This window comes from Scophthalmus maximus, chromosome 3 (assembly GCF_022379125.1).
Source record: "Scophthalmus maximus strain ysfricsl-2021 chromosome 3, ASM2237912v1, whole genome shotgun sequence".
Taxonomy (NCBI): domain Eukaryota; kingdom Metazoa; phylum Chordata; class Actinopteri; order Pleuronectiformes; family Scophthalmidae; genus Scophthalmus; species Scophthalmus maximus.
In genome coordinates, this window is record NC_061517.1 from 12,073,732 (window position 1) to 12,095,047 (window position 21,316).

General features: G+C 45.1%; 3 protein-coding genes across 5 annotated transcripts in view; 2 read left to right on the forward strand and 1 right to left on the reverse strand.

Moving 5' to 3' along the window:
• rarga (retinoic acid receptor gamma a) overlaps positions 1 to 14,929 on the reverse strand; it is a 54,304-nt gene extending 39,375 nt beyond the window's left edge. The window contains exons 1-4 of the mRNA XM_047330667.1: positions 14,784 to 14,929; positions 14,544 to 14,673; positions 2,926 to 3,043; positions 2,716 to 2,824 (exon numbers count right to left, since the gene is read on the reverse strand). The gene's annotated coding sequence lies outside the window, so the exon portion shown is untranslated. The remainder of the gene's footprint in view (positions 1 to 2,715; positions 2,825 to 2,925; positions 3,044 to 14,543; positions 14,674 to 14,783) is intronic.
• Positions 4,612 to 16,178, forward strand: nr1d4a (nuclear receptor subfamily 1, group D, member 4a). 3 transcript variants are annotated; one of them, XM_035643944.2, is made up of 8 exons: positions 4,612 to 5,159; positions 10,585 to 10,890; positions 10,983 to 11,071; positions 11,198 to 11,342; positions 13,365 to 13,951; positions 14,056 to 14,241; positions 14,469 to 14,679; positions 14,808 to 16,178. In XM_035643944.2, exons 1-8 carry the CDS (start codon positions 5,144 to 5,146, stop codon positions 15,002 to 15,004), a joined length of 1,737 nt encoding a protein of 578 aa, XP_035499837.2. In that variant the 5' UTR covers positions 4,612 to 5,143; the 3' UTR covers positions 15,005 to 16,178. The 3 variants fall into 3 exon arrangements, with proteins under 3 accessions (XP_035499837.2, XP_035499836.2, XP_035499835.2); XM_035643943.2 differs by lacking the exon at positions 4,612 to 5,159 and adding an exon at positions 9,142 to 9,349; XM_035643942.2 differs by lacking the exon at positions 4,612 to 5,159 and adding an exon at positions 10,087 to 10,117.
• Positions 16,179 to 16,921: 743 nt separating this feature from the next.
• mfsd5 (major facilitator superfamily domain containing 5) lies at positions 16,922 to 20,544 on the forward strand. Its single transcript, XM_035643948.2, has 2 exons — positions 16,922 to 17,054; positions 18,557 to 20,544. Exon 2 carries the CDS (start codon positions 18,638 to 18,640, stop codon positions 20,081 to 20,083), a length of 1,446 nt encoding a protein of 481 aa, XP_035499841.2. The 5' UTR covers positions 16,922 to 17,054; positions 18,557 to 18,637; the 3' UTR covers positions 20,084 to 20,544.
• The last annotated feature ends 772 nt before the right edge of the window (positions 20,545 to 21,316 follow it).

Here is a 21,316-nt window from a genome sequence, read left to right on the forward strand (position 1 = left end):
GGCCCCCGCTGTTCTCGTATCATTAACTTCAGCCTGTGACATCATAACACGCTGCCCTGACATCAATCCTGACACAGCGTGCTCTGACAAAAAAACGTCCAAGCACAGAGAGGCTATTCCTCACGGGCAGTCGTCCGGCAAACACGGGCATTGTTCAGCTTCTCTGGGTGTGTTTACGGAGATATGAAATATTCATGGAAACATCATACTAGTCGTGTGTTTCCACTTTAGACTCGACCGTATTTGCATTCACTGAGCTATGGAGCAGAGGCACGGAGAAGGAGCAAAGGCTGATGGGACGGAGGAATAGGGGGATGACGGAGGCAGCAAGACAGGGAGGAAGTAAGACTAGAGGGGTTAAGGAGAGATTGAGTGAGCAGGAGGAAAGAGGGGTTGGAAGGCAAGCTGGCCGCTGGTACAGGGAATCACAGGCAAGAAAACTGAAAGGGGGAGATGGAGAGATGGATATATTGTAGAGGGGGGGGGGCGGATTGGTGGTGCGAGGTGAGAAAAGGGCGCAGGGATCTGTTGCCTGTGGCGGCAGGTTTTAATCAGTAACAAGATGCCTGTAATGAGATCACTATTTCCCCCACATTCAGATTGATGTCATGTGCAGTTTGGTGCCGCACTGAGACAGGCAAGGGGACGCAGGGCGAACGCGCACAACCCACTCAAGCGTCATTTGCACACAAGCAGAAACACATTTAGAAACACACACACACACACACACACACACACACACACACACACACACACACACACACACACACACAACGCACAAATATACACTTGCTCGCACTCTCTTGGTTACGGACTTAAACACACATCCTGTGAAATGAAGGCGCTCATTCATCCCGCCTGGCAAAGTGCGCTCATTTAGAGTCCAACCGCCTTGAAGTAAAAACATACACAGAGGAATACAACTCACAGGAAAATGAGTTACTCATGGCAAATGAGAAAATGTATGTGTGAGGGACCGAAGGGCATATACCACTATGTGCTCCACTAAGAAAAACAAATGAGCACAAAGCTTGAAAGAGCGAGGGAGCGCCAAGAGCTTTTTTACTGCAGTACAAATTAAGGGGAAAAAGCGAAGGGGAGAGGGAGAGAAAATGTGCGTGTGTGTGTGTTTTGTGTGCGTATTTTGGGTTGCATTCAAAGGTTGTCGACACAGCTACCAGCGTGTGTGCCAGCACATGAGCACTCTTACTATTCCCCAAAATGTGTGTCCAATGAAAAGGTGAACGGCTCTCCTGTCTATACTTTCCTAAAAAAAATAAAAAAAATCAGCCATGATGTCACCATGAACCCATCCTGAACCCACCTCTGTCAAAAAGTATTATTCCCTCCCTCACTCTTTCTCTCTGCCTCATTTTCTGTTCCACCTCTCCCTCCTTCACGCTCCATTCCTGCCTCTCGAATTCTTCACTGAGCTCCCATTCTTTTTCTTTCATCCTTTTTTCATATTTCCGTATTCTTCAACATTTCCCCTCTCCTGTCCATGCCTCTTCGCTTTCTCTTTCTCTCTCTCACTCACTCACTCACTGAATCACACTCAGTTTTTGTCTTTTCTTTTTTTTTCTGGCAAGCATGATCTAATTGAATCACCAAAAAGCACAATCCCGTTAGCCAAAAATGCCAGGATGTTCCGATTATCATAAACTTTGTTTAAGCTGTGGTTTTACAAATAAAAAAAGAAAAAGAAAAAGCTCTTGAGTGCACGAGGGGGAAGCCAAAAAAATAAAAAAGCTGGAAAAAAATGAGGAATAGGGGGAGAATGCAAATGAAAAAAAGCGATTGAGAGAGAGAAGCAGAGAGAGAACACTGGGGAAGAGAGGGTTGGTGGGGGCAGCGAGGAGGCAGCCAGAGAGCCACATATGGAAGTGATTCTGTAATTACTGCAAATCTGTGAGCTCAAAAGGAAAGGTCTTCTTTTCCATGCCTCCTTCCCTGCACATAAAACTGCCCTTGTGAGAAAGCTGGGCACTAAATACTGCAAAGGAAACATGAAAAAAAAAGAAGAAAACAGTTTTCATTTGCTTTAACTTTTTGGCATGTCAGGTTGGTATATAAATATGTGTAAGATGTTGAACATGTTGGGTTTCTCTGATGATCTCTACTTAACATGAGGTTAATTCCACTGTCTACTACTGGGGGGGGCTGCAGTCTTGCTCTTTGGCTTTGTTTTCTGCAGCTCAAAGAACCGTCCTGGGAGCTTGTGTGAAGCAAACCATGAGCTTTTCGCCTGGAATAGACTTTACGTCCTTCATCATCAGCCTCAAACTTTAATGGCATCCTTCTTATAAAGCACACATTCAAGAAAGTTTGGGAAGGAGGAGGAGGAGGAGGAGGAGGAGGAGGAAGAGGAGGAGGAGGGCTGGGTGACAGACACACACACACACACACACACACAAGGACACAGACAGACGGACAGTGATGCAGACTGTCTCTAACTCCTCGGGCAGAGCAGTGCTACACAGGTGTGTATGTTGGCAGAGACTTCTGTTCTGCTCAGTCCCTAGTTTGAGCAGCCTGTAATTATATCGTGCCCTGCCGTAACGTGTTCTCGTGACGTCACACAGCCTATATGTATAACACACACACACACACACACACACACACACCCCGTTCGACGCAGCCTGAGCTCCGTTTATTCTTAGACACACCCAATTAATCACGACAGGAGATGATTTATGCGAAGTACACAGATCCTACCTTCTTCGCCTCGGAGTGGTGTGCACCGCCCGAGCGTCTTCAAGAGCGAGCACGTCGCTCCCACCAGAAGAACTTTGACCCACTCACACACACGCGCGTCGAAGTTTCTCTGTGAAGGAGACAACAACAAAGTGACGGGGGCCAGTCTTCAGACGAGTCCTCTCGGGGTCGTGCGTGTGTGTGTGTGTGTGTGTGCTGCCAGTCCGTCACCGTGGCCGCTCCGGGGCGTCGATGGGAGCTACCGTGCGTGGGGATTTATGACACGGTGACGCCCCCTCGTGGTGGAAACGAACACTGCACCCTGACATTCTTGTCAGCTGAGCCTGGGCTGAGATGGAAAACCACAACAAACAGAATAAACAGAATAACACATAAACAAGCATAATAATAAGGTAGAATAAGTAACTAGGTCAGTGTTTTATTCATATGAGTTAATTAAGACCAAATATGGCACTAAAATCACACGATTCACTGCCTGTACAGCTGTAACTCTGTCACAGATGCACTTATACTTGCCTATATATTTTTTGCATGTCTAATCTTCTTGTATTTTTTCCACTAATATTCTTCTTCTTCACGTACAGTATATTTTTATTTGTTTTGCACGCATCAAAATGACCAAAGCAAATTCCTTGTATGTGAAAACCTGCTTGACAACAAACACGGTTCAGTTATCAAAGTGACGATCTTATCACTTTAACCCCCATGACCCCTTAATTCCGATCCTGTCTTTACTAGAGCTGCAACAGTCAATCGATTAATCGATAAGTAATCTACTGCTAAATTAATCGCCAACTATTTTGATAATCTATTAATTGGTTCAAGTAGTTTTTATGAAAAAATAGGTAAAACGTTATCAGATTGTCTGGTTTCTTTGCTCTTCTATGTCAGTAAACTAAATATCTTTGGTTCGTGGACAAAACAAAACATCATCTTAAGGTTTTGGGAAACACAATCAACATTTCACCATTTTATGGACCAAACAAGAAAATAATCGACAGATTAATCGATAATGAAAATAATCGTTAGTTGCGGCCCTAGTCTTTAAAGTGAGTGCTAGGACACTAAGTATAAAATGATAGTGTTAGTAATTGTTAACCTAATTTTAAGGCCCGAATGTGTCATTGGTGTAGAGAATGAGAACTCGAATGTACTCAAAACAAATAAGTCGAAATTAAATAAAAGAAGAAAAAAAATAAGACTTGTATAGATTGTAGATATACAGATAGATAGATAGATAGATAGAAATGTCAGTGCCATGACTTGCCACATGGGGGCGCTTTCCTCACGTTGTGCTTTGTATTTTACTCTTCGAGGTAAGACGTTTGTTTGTTTTGATGTGGAGAAAAAATGTATTTCACACTCACAATCACACATTCAGAAATGTTCTAATACGTAAAACATATTTTAACCATGAGTGTCTGCAGCATGTTGTGGATCCAGCTGGGTATGTCTGCAGTTTCCTTTGGCACTTGAGCTGTAAACTTGACACTTACACGACGCCTGGCACGTCTCGGTGTTTACCCTCCGTTCGTGTGGCGCCGCTCGTCAGAGAGCAGGCAAGTCACGGTGAGCCCCGCCCACTGTCCATGTGTCCCCGTCCCGCTGCACCGCACGCTCCGGGCATTTGCATAAAATGTGTATCAGTAGGGCAGCGCTCTGCGCGGCACATGCAGGGCGCACATGTAGCGTGGCCTTACTGAACACACACACACCACGGCTGAATAAGCGCATCAGACTCCCCCTCGGCTCCAGATCCCCACCAATGAGAATGCACAAGCGTGTGAAGGAGGGAGAGAGGGAGAGAGAGAGAGAGAGGGAGAGAGAGAAAGAAGGGACTCCGCGAGATTACAAAGAGAGAGTGAGCCAAATCCCACCACACAAACAGTCACAACACAAAGTTGGAGCGAGCGGAAAGGCGGTCCCATTTCCTACTCACCTGCAAACGTGATTGGTGCGAGGGTGTATGAGTGGGTGTGCGGGGGTGTATGAGTGGGTGTGCGGGGGTGTATCAGTGGGTGTCCGTCATGCCTGGCACATTGTTGATGTGAAGCCCTATATGCCGACTCCTCTGTCCTGGGATTCGTGAGAATCGTTCAAGTCCTCGCTCGTGCAGCATCCCACTCGCTCGCAGTATCCAGAGCGCAGCAGGCGTCCAGGTGTCTTCGGGGAGACCTGCCCCACTCGACTCACTTCCGTCAAGAGGAGAGCTGAGCGCGGAGACAGACACCTGCCTACAGTTCACTAGAGGGGGGATCTTTACGCGCACCGGACGCGTTTCCATCGCTGCTTCCCATTGTTTGCGCTCCATGGAGCAGGTGCTTCTCGACTTTCTCCACTGTCTTCAAAAGACTTTTGCTCCAGTACAGTGACATTCACTGCAGACGACTGTCTTCACGTTTGAAAGCCATCGACATCAACGAGAAACATGGATAACAGCCCTGGTAAGATTCATTTTTGATAGTTTTTTATTTAAACTTGTGTTTCTGTTTGCCTATTTAGTGCAGCCCCCACTGATGTAAGTGTGAGCTCCATACTAATAGCAATGATCACAAGAGTCAGAATTGAGATCATTGTTTCATACCATGCCAACAACCAGAAGGGCAATTTAGCATTGACTTAAAATAATTATTAATAAAATAATTTCGACACTTAATATAATAAGGCTTTGATTATTGATTAATATTTCATTATTTATTCTGGTATTTGAATGATTATACTAACCACTCTTCACAAATTGTATTTTTTTTATAAGTGTACAGCTGGAAATTACATTTGCAATTTCATGTGTGAATTTGTGCACATGGAACTGAACGATAGTTGTGCGTACGAGGTTTAAACGAATAACTGGGCTGGAGTAATTTTACATTGTGTACCACTGTTTGGAAATACTATAGTTGTGCTTGAGTTTACTCCTTTGACATTTCATCACTTGAGCGTGTTTCTGTGATCGACTGTAAACTACCACATACTTTGCGCAAAGTCCTCCTAAAAAAAAAAGTTGCTGCATATGGCGCTAAAATGGTACTAGGCGCCAGCGCCTGGACCGCAGTTCTGCACGGCAAACTGCGCCACCTGGTTGTAGTGTAGTGAGGCCGGTCACTTCCTGCTCCTCTTCATGAAAACAAACTCACGTGGAGCTACAGTATCACCGGCTGTCACTGTACCTACAATCTGTCAGAGCCAACAACAACTCGAACTGCACGCGAACAATCCATCATCTCACAGGTTTAAAAAAAACAAAATAACAAACTCAGGTGTAATGGGCGTGTTTGTTTCTACTATCAATGTACTATCAAGGCCTTCGGCCTGCAGCATAAAGGTTGATAAGTGCAAGACTCCGTCTGTTAAGTGGCATTAGGCAGCGTTTGTCTCGAGGTCAGCCAACGGTGAAGGCCCTTCCTGCTTCCCTCACCCTAGTTGACGGTGAATCATTGACAGCAGCGACGGTCACGTTCCAGCACAGGTGATGAAGGGACGCACCCATGTGCTCCGTCAACTCTAATCTGCAGGCAACACTAAACCCACTCACCGGGTTATGACTCCTTATTCACCTCGATAAGCGGCCCTGTGTGTTTTCCACACGGGACAGGAAAAAAGGCAGTTAAACGTGACCTGTAATCACAGGTAATAGCTGTAGTATTAGTAGATAAAGATGACCTTTACTGTTGGGTTTGTTTTTATATGATGATGGTGTGTGTGTGTGTGGGGGGGGGGGGGGGGGGCAATTCCAAGTTTTTATTTGTTTATTAAAGTTTGTTTATGAATTTAAATATATATCTGCTCAAGCTCCCTCTGTCTTTTGCCATTTTTTCCCGTCCTCTCCTCAGTGACCCCCTTGACCTTTAATATTTCAATAAGGTTACTGGAATGCACAGGACTTCCCTTCACTCATGAGTTCAATGTGCATCTAAACAAAGCTCATAAACATCATAAAAACCATGGCAAAAAAAATATTGGCTGCAGTGCAGGGCAGTGCTTGGCTCATTAAGTCCAGCAGATAAAAAGGAGGTCACGTGTGTGTTTGTGTGTTTGTTATCTCTGACCTGTTCCGGAATAAACATTGAACTTGTCAGGTCCAGTCGGGTCCTAACGAGGAAAAACATCTCTTCTGAGATCCTGGTTAAGGCTGATGGCAAGGTGTGAATCGATAGGTTAGGGTTAGGCATGAAATGGTTATGATTAAGATGGGTTAGGTATATGTGTCAAAGATCCACTGTATGTATGATATATTTTCTTGACACCATCATCAATCGGATCACTATAAATAGTATTAGAATGGTATGATGGTAGGTCACATACCTGATGAAAAAACAACTACATAACTTCACTGTGTTCTGTCACTGAAACTTCCTCTGGCACTCCCCTGGTGGGGGGTTTCTGCATGTTTAAAACCATCACTCTGGCTCACTCCTCACCATCAATGGAAACTTCTTAGCTGGGGGCAATTTTTATTATCATACATAAGTTATGGTTAAAGACGTTGAGGGATGTCCCTTTCTGAAATAGAGAAACTACGTGACCTGCTGTGTTACAAATGGACCCAGAGCCATCACGGTCAACTGTAGACTCACTGCCAGAAGAGATTTTTTTTAGACAGCAGCTACATTGTATAATAAAATGTTATGAATGCTGGAATCAAGCAGTTTTAGAAGAATTCCAACATCTTGCTCCACGTGCTGCCACACAGGTGTTCACCGTGTGCAGCCTGGATGACAGTGCTGCTGCAGGTGGAGGTGGCGCGCAGTCAGACCACCCCGGCGCGTAAACACGCTCGTGTATTTCACTCGACTCTTCCATCTGAAGCCCCTGGCGGACTGTGGGAGCTCCGGCTTGTTTGTCTGCGCAGCGCAGCTTCATGTCTTCCCAGTGAAAGCTTCCTCCAAAAGCCTCCTCACGTGGCTTCCCTCGCACAGCCGCGTGCGACGCGTGAGACACCCCCGCCCCCTCCCCCCTCCTCTCTCACGGACGCTGCTGTGTTGATGCCGCCCGCGGTGATGGTGGGGGGAGAGAGAGGGAGAGAGAGGGAGAGAGAAAGAGAGCTTGGTCAGTGGGTCAGCGATTCCATGCACCAACTTTTTTTTCTCTCTCTCTCTCGTCACGTTTCCTCGCCGCATGCGCCGAGTGCCTTGCTTTTCAATCGCCCCCCCTCCTCCTCGGAATCAAAGCAGACCTCGCAGTGCGGTTGACGCTCGCTGACTCACTTTTGACTCTGCAACATCTGCCCCTAACCCACGATAACCCCCCGGTTCAGTGCGCACATCCGCTTTTCCGTGTGTGTTTCAGCTGGAACGTGACCCTGCTGCTGAACATAACGCCCTCTCCTCCTCTCGTCCGCCAAACGCGGCTGAATCAGATGGAGGATTAAAAAAAAAACCTGTCACTCGCACACACACACACACACACACACACACACACACACACACACAAGAGAAAAACGCGTAACCCTGAAACGGATGTTTTTTAAGTCCACGTTTGACAGGGGTCGCGCGTGACAGTCTAATTCGGGATATCTTATACGTTTATGAATAATGGATGTCAACGGTGACTGTCCAACGCATGTCCCCTTCTGATAATAGCCTGAGAGCCAGAGCTGGTGTGTGATGCAGCGTCCGTTCGGAGCACAGGCCCAGTTCTATCAAGTTCCTGTGATATTGACCTACTTACACAAGTCTGAGTTAACGAAGTCTGCTGCAGAAACACAAGTATAGTTCTCGCAGATTGGCTGCCTTCAGTAACACACAATAACTCGTTTTTTTTAGCTATACTTATTTGACTTTTACAGCATATGAAACACTGCATAGCTCCCAGGAAGACAGGCAGTGTTGTATTTATAAACTTAACACCACAAAAAGGTATGGTCACCTTCAGTGTATTGGTATGTGTCTGTCTCTCTCTCTCTCTCTCTCTCTCTCTGTGTCCTGTGGTGGACCAATGAAAGTGAGAGATTAAGAACAAGAGAGAAACAGAGGAGACTGCTCACGTTTCTCCGCCTGCTTGCAGTCCCAGGCAGATTAGTGCTCGCACGGGTAGGCTCAGCTCAAAGCGGGCACCGAGGACTGATTGACTCCTCAATTAATGCTGTCTGCAGTGACCTACATTTTCAACTGTTTTGTGCACACCCTGACAGTGTGTGCGTGGCAAGCCTCTTTGCCTGCACAGGAAATACCACAGAACTTTGAAAAACAACTGTGAGAGGACCATGTTAAGTTTGGCAAGCAGGTACACTACTGTATCACAAAGATCAACAATAATTGGCAATTGCAATGGCACTTTGCAGCCTGTGTGGACACTCGAGCTTTATGCAATGTTTGTATTGCAGACTGTAACTGTATTAACTTTTCCACTATGACACAAGATGCAGGCAGGTGATAGTTTTGGTGCCTGCCCACCAGCAGACTGTAAAACGGATTGTTTATTAAACGTTTACAACAGTGACTCTCGGGGTCATTCATGAACTTGTGTACATGTGAGTCTTCAGGTGGACTTGCAATGTGTCTGGGTGGAGCGGGGGCTGGGCCACCACCATCTGCATGCTCCACTCTCACGAAGAGGTGAGGCTCTGCAGGCTGCAGGCTGCTGGATGTGTCATATGGCTCTGGCATGAGTCAACAAATCCACGGACACGTGCGGGGTGAGGGATTATCAAAACATTTGGAGCCAAACAAATGCCTTGTGGGGCGAAGGGCGTCACAGTAGCACATGGACAAGCCCACTGCACCTCATGCATGATTTGGTGCTATAACAACTGTAGCATGCCATGCATTTGAATGTTGGAAATGCCTCAGCTGCACGTGCAAGCCAAGTCACCAAGGTTTTAAATTGGACCCAAAGAAGCTCTATTATTTTGAATATTTCCCCTAATTTGCAAATAGTTTGTTGTGCTGAACGTCTCTCTGCTGGACTCCACTGTACACTGTGCATTATTACAGCAGTACAGTCTCTACAGTTCAGGCTTTATCTTTGCAAAAACGTGACTCGCATTCCCCGACAGCTGCTGGTGGCGCAGGAGTGGCTGAGACTTTGTGCCACCTCATGCGCGCGGAGCGTCCGTCCCAGTCGGCCAATGTTTCTAAACACAGATCTAACTTCGGATTGTTGTTTCAAACACGAGACTGCTTTTGGTTCGGGCGGTAACCGTGTCAGGAGTCCGAGCATGTGAGGCGGCGGTCAGGTGTCGTGCCGTTTCGCTCGCTGGCGCTGGGCACGGTGCCAGGGGAGCGAGGCTATTATTGGAGCGGAGGAGGCAGCAGACCCCGCAGACACGTGAGGCCGCGTCTCAGCTCATCCACAACGCATGACTGGAAACGCGCGAGAGAGGGGGAGAGGATGCGAGGCGAGCGAAACTTCAGGGAGAAAAAAAAAACGGCTCAACGACAGAAAAACATGCCCTATAGTCATCGTGCGTATTTAAATACCGCATTAACATCATGACTCAGGAATTATAAAGAGATTAAAAAAAAATAAAGCAGCGCCTCATAAAGCAGCCTTCTAGAGGCTTTGTTGCTGTGCTACCAGTCGTATTTTTAGCGCCCACTTTATCCGCTTGAGCGCACCATTACGCCCATTACGCTCCGGATGAGGCAACTACGCAGCAAATTCTCAGAGCCGTTCTCTGCTGCCCAGAGGTCGTGCAACATTGGATCACATCGCATCACATCCAACATGGAAAAGTAGCGGAACAGTTTCTAAGGAAACGTGGAAGGCTAACCTTAAAATGATGACACCTTTATCATTGATTAAATTCAGCCAACAAATTACAGTAGTCTACATGGCATACAGAAATGAACGCCACTTAAAAAACCTAAATGTTGAACTCAAATTTGAATTATCTGACCTCAAAATGTCCAACCTTTCCCCTGTCTGCAGGAGGCGGAGTCATCCTGTATGCAGGTTCCTCTGGCAGTTCCAGTCCCAGCCCCGGCAGCCCCTCGAGCGGGTACCAGACACAGTCGCCCTCCTCACACTCCCAGCCCTCATCTCCAGAGGAGGTTACCTTCACAGAGATTGGGCCACTGAAACAGAGGGCAGCTGGGTGCAACACTACATCCTCCAAACTTGTGTTCCAGTTCCCAGAGGTCTACAGTGGGCCCTCAGCAGCATCCACCCCGCAGCATACCTATGCACACCCCATCGCAGGGAAGAGGCCGTGCGGATTCGCAGGAACATTCACCAGTAAGTGTTTCCTCACTGTCAATATTCATAAAGATTCATCCCTTAATGGAACCTTTTGCAGCTTATCTAACTATAATGTTGTGCTTCTTCAGAAACAGGTGGAATGGTCCTGCTTTGCAAAGTCTGTGGGGACATTGCATCCGGTTTTCACTACGGAGTGCATGCATGTGAAGGTTGCAAGGTAAGCCCCTGATGAGAGAAACCTAATGGAATTACTTAACAATGTGTCGCTTCTGGTGAACCAGTTTCATGTCATTGATATATGTGTGTGTGTGTGTGTGTGTGTGTGTGTGTATTTGTGTTTCAGGGTTTTTTCCGCCGCAGCATCCAGCAGAACATCAATTACAAGATGTGTGTGAAGAATGAGAACTGTCTGATCATGCGCATGAACCGAAACCGCTGCCAGCACTGCCGTTTCAAGAAATGCCTCTCTGTCGGCATGTCAAGAGATGGTGAGACATTCTGACACAATCTTAATGAAAGGGACTGTCGTGTAGTTCTGCTAGAATACCACAGTGCCCTGATTAGCAAAAGCAGCAGGAAAATAGGCAGCCAAAAAGAGGCGCAGTACTGAAATGTAGGTCTGTGTGAAAAATGTAATGCGGGAAGTCTTTTGAGGTCATCGTGCCAGTAGCGCAGTGACTCACTCTATCAGGAGACCTGCACCTGCTCTTCCACTGTGTAACCGCACTGCCAAATATTACCATCTGGCCCTGAATACCTCGCCTAAGTTTCAAAGTGTCTTTCTCCTGCCCTTTGCAGCATCTTCCTGCAATGCCGTTACCGCTAAGCTCTGGTTCAGTTCAGCCCCTCCTCGTGCATGTACCCACCATGTTCCCTTTGCTCTCTTACATCTCCCCCTCAGACAATGATTTATGAGAAGAGAAGCCTTGAAATCCCCGAAGCTATTTATCATCTGGAAAACTGCAGAAAACAGAGGAATTATTTTAGGAAATTGGAACAGGGTCAACTTGATTACCTTGTGTATGCCCACAGAACATCTTACTGCAACAAAAGAGGCAAGGGATGCACATTTTAAAAATAAATAAATTTAAAAAGCCAGGCGTTGTGACAGAATTTGTCAGGCGTGACGCTCACACCGTCTAGTTTTAGCTCTGATAACTGAACATTGATTGATCACTTATCGTCACAGATTAAGACAACAGCAGCGCTGACCTAGAAAAACAATGCAGAATTGGTCCTTTAGTGTACTCATACATCATGACCTACTTGGTGTCTTCTGCCTCTCAGCATGGTTTCTGCTTATCTCCACCCTACAGTACCAGGTCGGCCCCCCATAAGGGAAATTTTTGAAAGCATTAAGGACCACAACCTAGAAACCACTTTTTCACAGTTTCAACCATTACAAAAACAGGAAAATCAAATGCAACTGCCTGCAGCCCACAATATATAGTACACCCCGATTTCACACCAGGCAGCGGTGTGACTTTGGCTCTACAATATAGGCACATGCTCAAGTCTGTTTCCATTAAGGCACAATTTTCCGTCTCTAAGCAGTGTGACATTTTTAGAGAAACAGCTCATTAGTTTGCATTTTCCTCTTTCTAACCATGATGAAAGGGATTCATTTCATGCTATGACACTGGCCCTTTCAAATCAAGGGACCCTTAAAGCAGTAAACAGATTACTTTGTATTTTGTAAACATAGCAATATATACTGTGCATATCACTACGCCTCATTTGACCCTATGTAAGTTGCTTAGGTTTAACACAAGTATAATGCTGCTTTGCAAATTTTCTGCTCCACTTTACAAATAAAAAAATGAGGTATGCTATACTTGCAAAAGTCCCTTGAAGGCTGTACCAATTCAGCTTTTCTATTTCATCTAACTCCAGCTCAATCCCCCTCATCTACTCACTACTGTCTCCTCAACTCATGTATGCACTTCAAGCCCACCTCTCTCCTCCTTCTCCGTCTCACGATCTGAGTGCCAGTGACATCATGGTGCTCACGTTGCCCCACTGCCCCACTTACAAATGGAGGGAGCGAGCGGGAGAGGAAGGAGACAGGGGTGGATAGAGGAGAGGATGCGGCATATGGTAGCAGGGGGTCTATAAATAGCCTCTCCAGCTGATGGTTACTGTGGGAAGGGGGATGGGGATACGGATGGGGAAAAGTTTTCATCTCACAACTTATGTGATTCTCCTTGAAATCATTCAAGACTTTAGGCTTGTTTCTGGTTTTGATGTGTGCATCGGATGGAAGGGTAACTGTTTAATCTAGGTTAGCTTTAAATTACAGGAGCAATTTTGTGCTTCCTAAAGCATCAGAGTATAGATAGAATGCTCCTGCCTATTGATCTTAAAGAAATAATATGCCTTGGTTGACATTGGAGGGCTTTTATCATTCTGATATGATATATGATAGATGATATCCAGAAAAAACCTGTCCAGTGTAAATCTCCACGTTGTCACAATGACTGATCTGTCTTCACTGCTTGTGTCTTTACCAGCTGTACGCTTTGGTCGCATCCCTAAGAGAGAGAAGCAGCGACTTCTGGATGAGATGCAGAGCTACATGAACAGCCTAAATGAGTCGGCCGCCATGGACATGGACTCATCGTCGGAGAGGGATGCTCTCCCATGCCAAGAAGATAGCAACTCAAAAGAGGCCATTGGGACCATCTCCAGAGCGTACCGTGACATCTTCACCAGCAGCAACAGCAGCAACACACAGGAGAGAGTGGCCAAATGGGCTAACATCCCCACCACCACAAACAACAACACATCTACCTTTTCTCAGGATGCCAGTTTCCCCCAAATCTCATCTCATCCCAACTTCGCCCAGAGTTATCAGTCTTGCCCCGTTGCCCCTGCCAACCTATGCCCAGTTGCCCCTAACGACAACCAAACTGCATTCCACAATGTGGAGAACAATCGCTACACCTACTATGTGTCAACAAATCAGAATCATGACCAGTCTAATGGTGCAACACCTCAAAGTGGCACCTCTGCCAATCACAACAGTTTTCACAATGCAAGAAGCGCCACAAATCAGCCTTCCTGCCCATGGAAATCTGCTCAAGGAGCTAAAGTGCTGGTAAGAGCAGGAAGCATATTCATAATAACACAAAGACTCCAATGTTGTGTCTTGTTCGACAAAACTGATTTTCATTATATCTCTGTCTTTTTTCTTTCTCTAAGGCCTGTCCTCTCAATGCGTGCCCTGTTTCAGGGGTAGATCGTACGAGCCAGGAGATATGGGAATCCTTCTCTCAGTGTTTCACTCCTGCTGTCAAGGAGGTTGTAGAATTTGCAAAGGGCATCCCGGGATTTCAAGACCTCAGTCAACAAGACCAGGTCATGCTGCTCAAGTCAGGCACCTTCCAGGTAATGACAAACATTTAAAATGATTGATATGGGGGTTTTTTTTATGTGATATAAGATGACATCACAGGTGTAGACAAGTACAGGGGCATTTAAACAACCAAAAAGCAAGATTGGCTTTTAGGCAAATGCAAAATTTGGCCAGGTTCAGATATATTATTGCTGTAAATATTTGTCTCAATGTATCTTAAAGTTCCTCTGTTTTTTTTCTCTGCTACGTGTGTGTTTAGGTTCTAATGGTGAGGTTTTGCACCTTGTTCAATGCTGAGGAACGTACAGTGACCTTTTTGAATGGACAAACTTACCCACTCTCTACACTGCGGGCTTTGGGCATGGGCTCCCTGCTGGACGCAATGTTTGACTTCAGCGAGAAGTTGAGCTCCTTAGGGCTAGAGCCTGATGAAATGGCTCTCTTCATGGCTGTGGTACTGGTCTCTGCAGGTGAGAGAGGGGGCACAATTCATGAGTGGGAAAACTGTGACAAAACGCTGCGGAGCAGTGACACTTTAATAATAGTGTTTTACCTGTATCTGTCAACCACTTACCCTGGCATCCTCTGTGCTCTTCAGACCGTTCTGGCATCTCAAACATGTGGGCTGTAGAGCAGCTCCAGGAGGGTCTGATTCGAGCCCTGCGGTCACTTATCAGCCGACGTCGTCCAGATGACACCACCCTCTTCCCGAAACTCCTCCTGCGCCTGCCAGACCTACGCACCCTCAACAATCTGCACTCTGACAAACTGTTGGCCTTTCGCATTGACCCTTGAGCAGACCACATGGTCACAGACACAAACTATTTACACAAACATATACTGTATTCAGCACACCAAACGCACTGGGACACACATATATTACCTTCCAAGGGCCCGACTTCCTTCAGAACGGAGAAACAAGGAATTTTGTGAGGAGTGTTTTTCAAAAAAGAAAAGCGACGCCGTGGCGAACATGTTCTTTGATTGCCCATTTCCATGCAATATTTTGGAACAAATAAACACACACATTCAAACTCATGTATATACATTAACCACAACACCTCTCGAAAGACATTCTTCCAGTTAAAAAAGATAAATAATTGTGTAGAGTTACTATTACCCTTTTGAACAGATCACTTGTGCATTTGCCCATTATATCCAAAGTACTTAAGAATAAAAGCCAGTTCACTTCTGTTTATTCCTGGAGTGGTACAGTATCATCTGGCCATCACTAAGCAGCAGCTGAAAGATGAATATCGTAGACAAGTTTATTACTTAGGAAGCATTAGTGATGACTGACCATGAGTCCGTTTGTATTTAAGAGAAAGGGAAGCTGTATATAATACATAGCAAAATCCGAAATACTAAGGTAATTGTGTATCACTGTTTCACAAACATGCTATCTGCATTAGCACTTGAATGAGACCCTTATTTCACAAAAACATTATTTCTGCACTTACTGTATCAAATCTGCGAGATGGAGAGTATTTGTATTTCCTTTGTTTATTTTTGTTGCTGTAAATATTATTTTTACCCCAATGTCAACGTGTCAATGACTGAAAAAAAAAAAGTATATATATCAAATGGATGGGACAGACAAGTTTGTTGTAAAGAAGACTGTACTGACCTTCCTGTCTGAGGTGGGGGTTTGGCCATGCCAATGGGGGCTTTTCACAGGAGACTAGCAGGGATTCTCAGAAAGCTTCGACACACTTCCTGCTATCAGATTATGTAACCAACCAGCATAATCCCTGAAATCACCAGCATTCACTCCACATGCACCCTTCCTCTGTCCCCCAATGTTTGTCATACAAACAAGAGATATTTTTGGGTGAGAGATCTAATTTAATTGGTCTTCTCACTGTTTTGCTTGTTTGATTGTGGCTGATTAAGCACACCATGTACATTTTGTAAATTTTTCTTCCTAAATAGAGTTATATAATGATATAAAGTTCGAATTATGTATTAATTCTGCTTTTGTGTCGTTCTTTTCTTTCCATTTGGGCAAAAATGAGAAAGCTGGGCTGTGCAGTTAGGGCTTTATGGATCTGAAAAAATGTGTAATGCAACGGAAAGTTACGTTATTATCTGACGCAAATTTATTCTCTGCATGCTCTCATGTCTGTTAAAAGGATGGTTGCATCCATAGCTAGAAATCTAGGTTATACAACAACAACAATTACGATTATTTTCATTAGCGATTATCTGTCGAATGTTTTCTTGGTTAATTCATTTCATAAAATGGTGAATCGATTTCTTGGTTTCCCAAACCGCAAGATAATGTTTTGTATTGTCATCAAACCAAAGATCACAGTTTACTGTCATAGAGGAATAAAGAAACCAGAAAATATGCACATTTAAGAAGCTGAGATCAGAGGAGTTGACTTTTTTACTAAATAATTTATCGTCAAAATAGTTGATTATTTAGTAGTTGATTACTAATGCAGCTATAATACACCTGTGCAAAAATGCTACAAAGCATAGCCAACAGAACTAACTTAAAATCCAACCTTGTGATTGAACAGTCCCTCTGAGACAGCTGGAACACGGGGGTCTGAAAAACTCAACAACTGTTTATGTATGCTTGTATAATTTGCTACATACATACATACATACAAACATCCATACATCCATATAGCCAGACCATTAACAAACTGCTCCGACCTTTGGAAATGCCAAAAACAAAGTCGCAGTGCCACCTTGTGGTGAAACATTAGATCCCGGAAGTCGAGGGTCTGTCTGTTTGCTGCTGACACGCCCCACTATCACTTGGCTAGATTAGTATAATGTTATCGCTTTCCACGTCGTCGTCGTTACTGCTATGGGCCCGCCGTCAGACGACACGGTAAGATAAGCCACATTAGTCTGACAGGGTACAGTGGAAAACACACTGGGCAGCGGCGGCACACGTTATAACGAGTGTATGTGTGCAAGTAGCAGGTTAGCTTGTTGGCTAGCGTTAGCCGAGCAGCTATAGCATGCAGGTACACATGCGGGCTATCGTTTATCGATTATCGAATTGAAATAGACGACTATGAATCAGCGTTTAAGCGGTTAACGCACCAAGGACTCTTATTTTACGTCCACGACTAGTGAATGTGGTTTCGTTGAGTAACCAAACTTATTAAAATAGAGCTCATTAGCCGTCGAATTAACAAATTGAATCGTGAATGATCATCCTGCAGTAACGGAAACGCTACTCCGCAGTTAAAGTATAAGGGATAACCCTTATACTTTAACTTGTTTGATTTCCCAACCTGGGGCCAGGACTACGACACAAGTTCAACACACCCATGATACGTTTTCGTTATCTGTCTTGACTGACCCTCACATCCGCTGTCCTGACTGGCTATCAGACCGCGTCCCCCTGGGGCTCCACACCGCGGCCCCGAGCGCGTTCACGTGGAAGAGGCGGAGTCGTCCGTTACACAGAACCACGAATATAGTGGTCTTCATATGATGTATGAGAAGAAACGTCTTCAGCATGAACAAGGGACATGCCACAACCTGAAATGAAAATAAAACTATCAAGTAAATAGAACCAGTCGAAATAAGGTTGAATATTTGAAATCAGCCGGATAAGATACAGGACAGCACAGGAAGTTTAATACTGAGTCAATATGTTTTGCCCCTTTTGTCTGATGATGATCAAATTATTATGAAGGGAAGCTGAAACATTTTCTGCTGCTGAAGCAGAGGAGAAGTGAATGTGTGATGAGGTCAATCCCACTGAACTGTTCATTCAAGATCATGAGAAATATCGATCAGTGCTTGGATCATTGTTCTAATAAAAGAGATCGTTTTTCGTTTTTGTTACCATTTATCGCCACAGTCTCCTTGTGTTTTCCGAGCTGAAGTCATAGAAAAAGAAAGTAAAACACTGTCAGCGATTCCGTCAGGAATCAAATCATCTTTATTGAATTCAAATGCTCTAATATAAATTAGTCGATGTATTTATTTAGTATGATAAACTTTCCCTCTGTTTATTAGAAACAGTTTTAAAACCATATTGGACTCATGAAAAGTGTGGAACAGCAACATGATTCCACTCATTGATAAATATTTGCTGCGCTTTATTATTTGTCATATTACTCGAAACTCTTTTTGTCAGGATCCTATAGAATGATGACTCTGGTTTCCAGTGATCTGATTGGTCAGTATTTGGGCTGTTGACAGGTTAGCATGGTGATTTACCCCAGTAAGAAGAGAACCAGCTTCGTACGGCGGAAAACACAGAGTTAAACCTGAAGTTGCCTCGATAACTGCAAATCCTGCTTCGTAGTACAGGTAATTTTAGCGTTGTTTTTAAACCCATTTATACTTCTTATTCACCTTGTCTCTTCACAGGTGCTGAGAAAGGGAGAAAACAAAGCTGCAAACACCTCAAGACCTCAGGTTTAACCTCAAGTGGGTGCAGTTTATCACACGATGTTGGTGACAGCATATCTTGCCATCATTTTCCTGCTTGCCCTGTGTGTTGCCCTCGAGCTCACTGCACGCCGCCTCACCCCACCTCAACCTACTCCTACTGCTGTAGCCAACCCAGCCTTCCGTCGCTTCCAGAAAATATTCCTCCGCGCCTACCTTTTGGCTTTGTGGGCAGACTGGCTCCAGGGACCTTACCTCTACAAACTTTACCGCCACTACAGCTTCCTGGAATCCCAAATAGCCATCTTATATGTGTGTGGCCTGGCTTCCTGTGTTCTGTTTGCTCCTGTTTCAGGCTGGCTCCCTCAAGCCTTGGGCCGCAGAAAGACATGTCTTCTCTTCTGCCTGTCCTACTCTGCTTGTTGTCTCACCAAGTTGTCCAGAGACTACTTCATTCTGATTGTGGGCCGTGTCCTGGGGGGTCTGTCCACATCCCTGCTGGCCACAACATTCGAAGCCTGGTACGTGCACCGACATGTAGACATCCATGATTTTCCCAAGGAGTGGATCCCCAGCACTTTCACCAAAGCGGCTACTTGGAACCATGGACTCGCTGTTGGAGCAGGGCTGGCAGCTAACTTGCTGGCAGAGTGGCTGCACCTGGGGCCGGTGGCTCCCTTTCTTCTGGCCGTCCCCTGCCTGATGTGTTGTGGCTGGGTGGTGCTGACAGCCTGGGGCAAGGAAGAGGCTGAAGGAGGTCATGAGGGGGACAAACAGACACTGCTTGGCACTTCAAATGGAGGTGTTACCCATTTGTCTGCCAAGGCCCGGTTCTCACGCAGCTTCCACGAGGGGCTGCGCTGCCTGCTTTCAGACAGGAGAGTCATGCTCTTGGGTGGAGTGCAGGCTCTGTTTGAAAGTGTCCTCTACATTTTTGTTTTCCTCTGGACTCCAGTGCTGGACCCTCATGGGCCCCCTTTAGGAATTGTGTTCTCTTGCCTGATGGCTGCCAGCATGGCTGGCTCCTCGCTGTACCGCCTAGCCACCTCTACTCGCTACCGTCTACAGCCCGGCCACGTGGTCTGCTTGGCTGTGCTGATGGCTTTCTTCTCTTTCTTCATGCTGACCTTTTCCACTGCCCCAGGCCAGCCGAGACCTAATGAATCCTTTCTGGCCTTCCTGCTGCTGGAGCTGGCCTCTGGCCTCTACTTCCCAGCAGTGAGTTTTCTCCAGGGCAGGGTTATCCCAGAGGAGAAGCGGGCCGGTGTGCTGGCCTGGTTCCGGCTGCCACTGCACCTGCTGGCCTGCTTAGGACTGCTGGCCCTCCACGGGGAGGTATCAGGAACAGGTGGAGGGGAAGGTGGCAGCGGCACCAGACACATGTTTGGAGGCTGTGCCGTCATGATGCTGGCAGCTTTGATGGCTGTCGTTAGTTTGTTCACCCTGGGCAAAAACGACACAGACCTTAGACTGGAGGGAACCAGAGGGGAGGGGGAGATGTACTGAAAGGATACCATATGTCCATGTATGCTTTACTGGTTACAACAGTTTTGTATGACTGACTGTATAAAGCTTATTATGAGTGTGACTCATGATTTCTACATCTTGCCAAATTTCGGGGGGGATTAAAATTCTATTAAATGTCCATTTTTATATGTTTACCTTGTTACTACTTTTTGGGAGAGTCTTATCAATCACGTCTTTATAGAGATGTTTTGGGAATATGTCCATATCAACCTTTATTTGTCAAGTAAATTGCTGGAAACTTTACCATATATGTCAAACATCCGTCATACCATTAATTGTTCCATGTAACATGCATTGCCTCAATGTGTCCATCTATAGGGGGATGGGATGATGTGTTTGACAGGATACAGTATAAATAATTTAAAGTTATTGGGATCCGTATAATTTACACATGATGAATATCCAAATAAATATGGTCATGGCTACCATTTAGACAAGTATCTGAATGTCATTTCATAATTCTTGCACATTAATTTAGTTGCTGAATGCTGTTTTTTTAATGGGAAAGAACAATCTACAGATATTTTCTTTGTATTTTCTTAAAGATCCCATATTTTACACCGTTCTGGTGTTTTGATATCCTTTAAAGATATATTTGTGGTTTTAGGTACCAAAAAAACATCTCAATATAGTTTAATAGCCGCTTTTCTCAGGAGCTCTGTGAAGAACAGGGCGATTTTGGCCTGTATAATTAATATTTATCAGTCTCTCTTCTGATTGGCCGACGGTTTTCTGAGTGACGCATGGCCAGGCCAACCACAGGTAACATGTTGACGACTGGCGACAACCAACCACCTCCTCAAACACGTGTTGCATGAGTTGCGTAACTCCTGTCGTGAATGGGGCAGTGCGTGGAGTATGTGCGTAGGTAGATGTGTGTTTCTGCGTAGTACGAGCGAGAGTGAGAGAGAAAAGGTGCGCAGCAGTAACGGTCTGCAAACTACCTCAGAATTATTTTACCGTTGCAAAATCTGCTCAGTATATTTTATTTAAATAAAAGAGTTCATATTGTTCACAATTAACGTTTACTTTTATTTTGTGGCATATTGATGTCTCCTATGCTGTTGTATCAGGTATAGAGAGGGATCCCAAATAAATACCAAATGGTGCAGCATGAGATATTTTAATTCACCACATTTTTTATGGGGAAATGTTCTGACAAATATTTTTTTTTAATTTGCAATAAACAAAACCTATTTGCACAGAAATCTA

Excerpts from the sequence above, each read along its gene's own strand:
- nr1d4a (XM_035643943.2), top strand. The coding sequence starts at position 9,319 with ATGAGTCAACAAATCCACGGACACGTGCGGG. Across the intron at positions 11,072-11,197 it reads ATGCATGTGAAGGTTGCAAG|GGTTTTTTCCGCCGCAGCAT; the intron begins GTAAGCCCCTGA and ends TTTGTGTTTCAG. Across the intron at positions 14,242-14,468 it reads TCAAGTCAGGCACCTTCCAG|GTTCTAATGGTGAGGTTTTG; the intron begins GTAATGACAAAC and ends GTGTGTGTTTAG.
- mfsd5 (XM_035643948.2), top strand. The coding sequence starts at position 18,638 with ATGTTGGTGACAGCATATCTTGCCATCATTTTCCTGCTTGCCCTGTGT.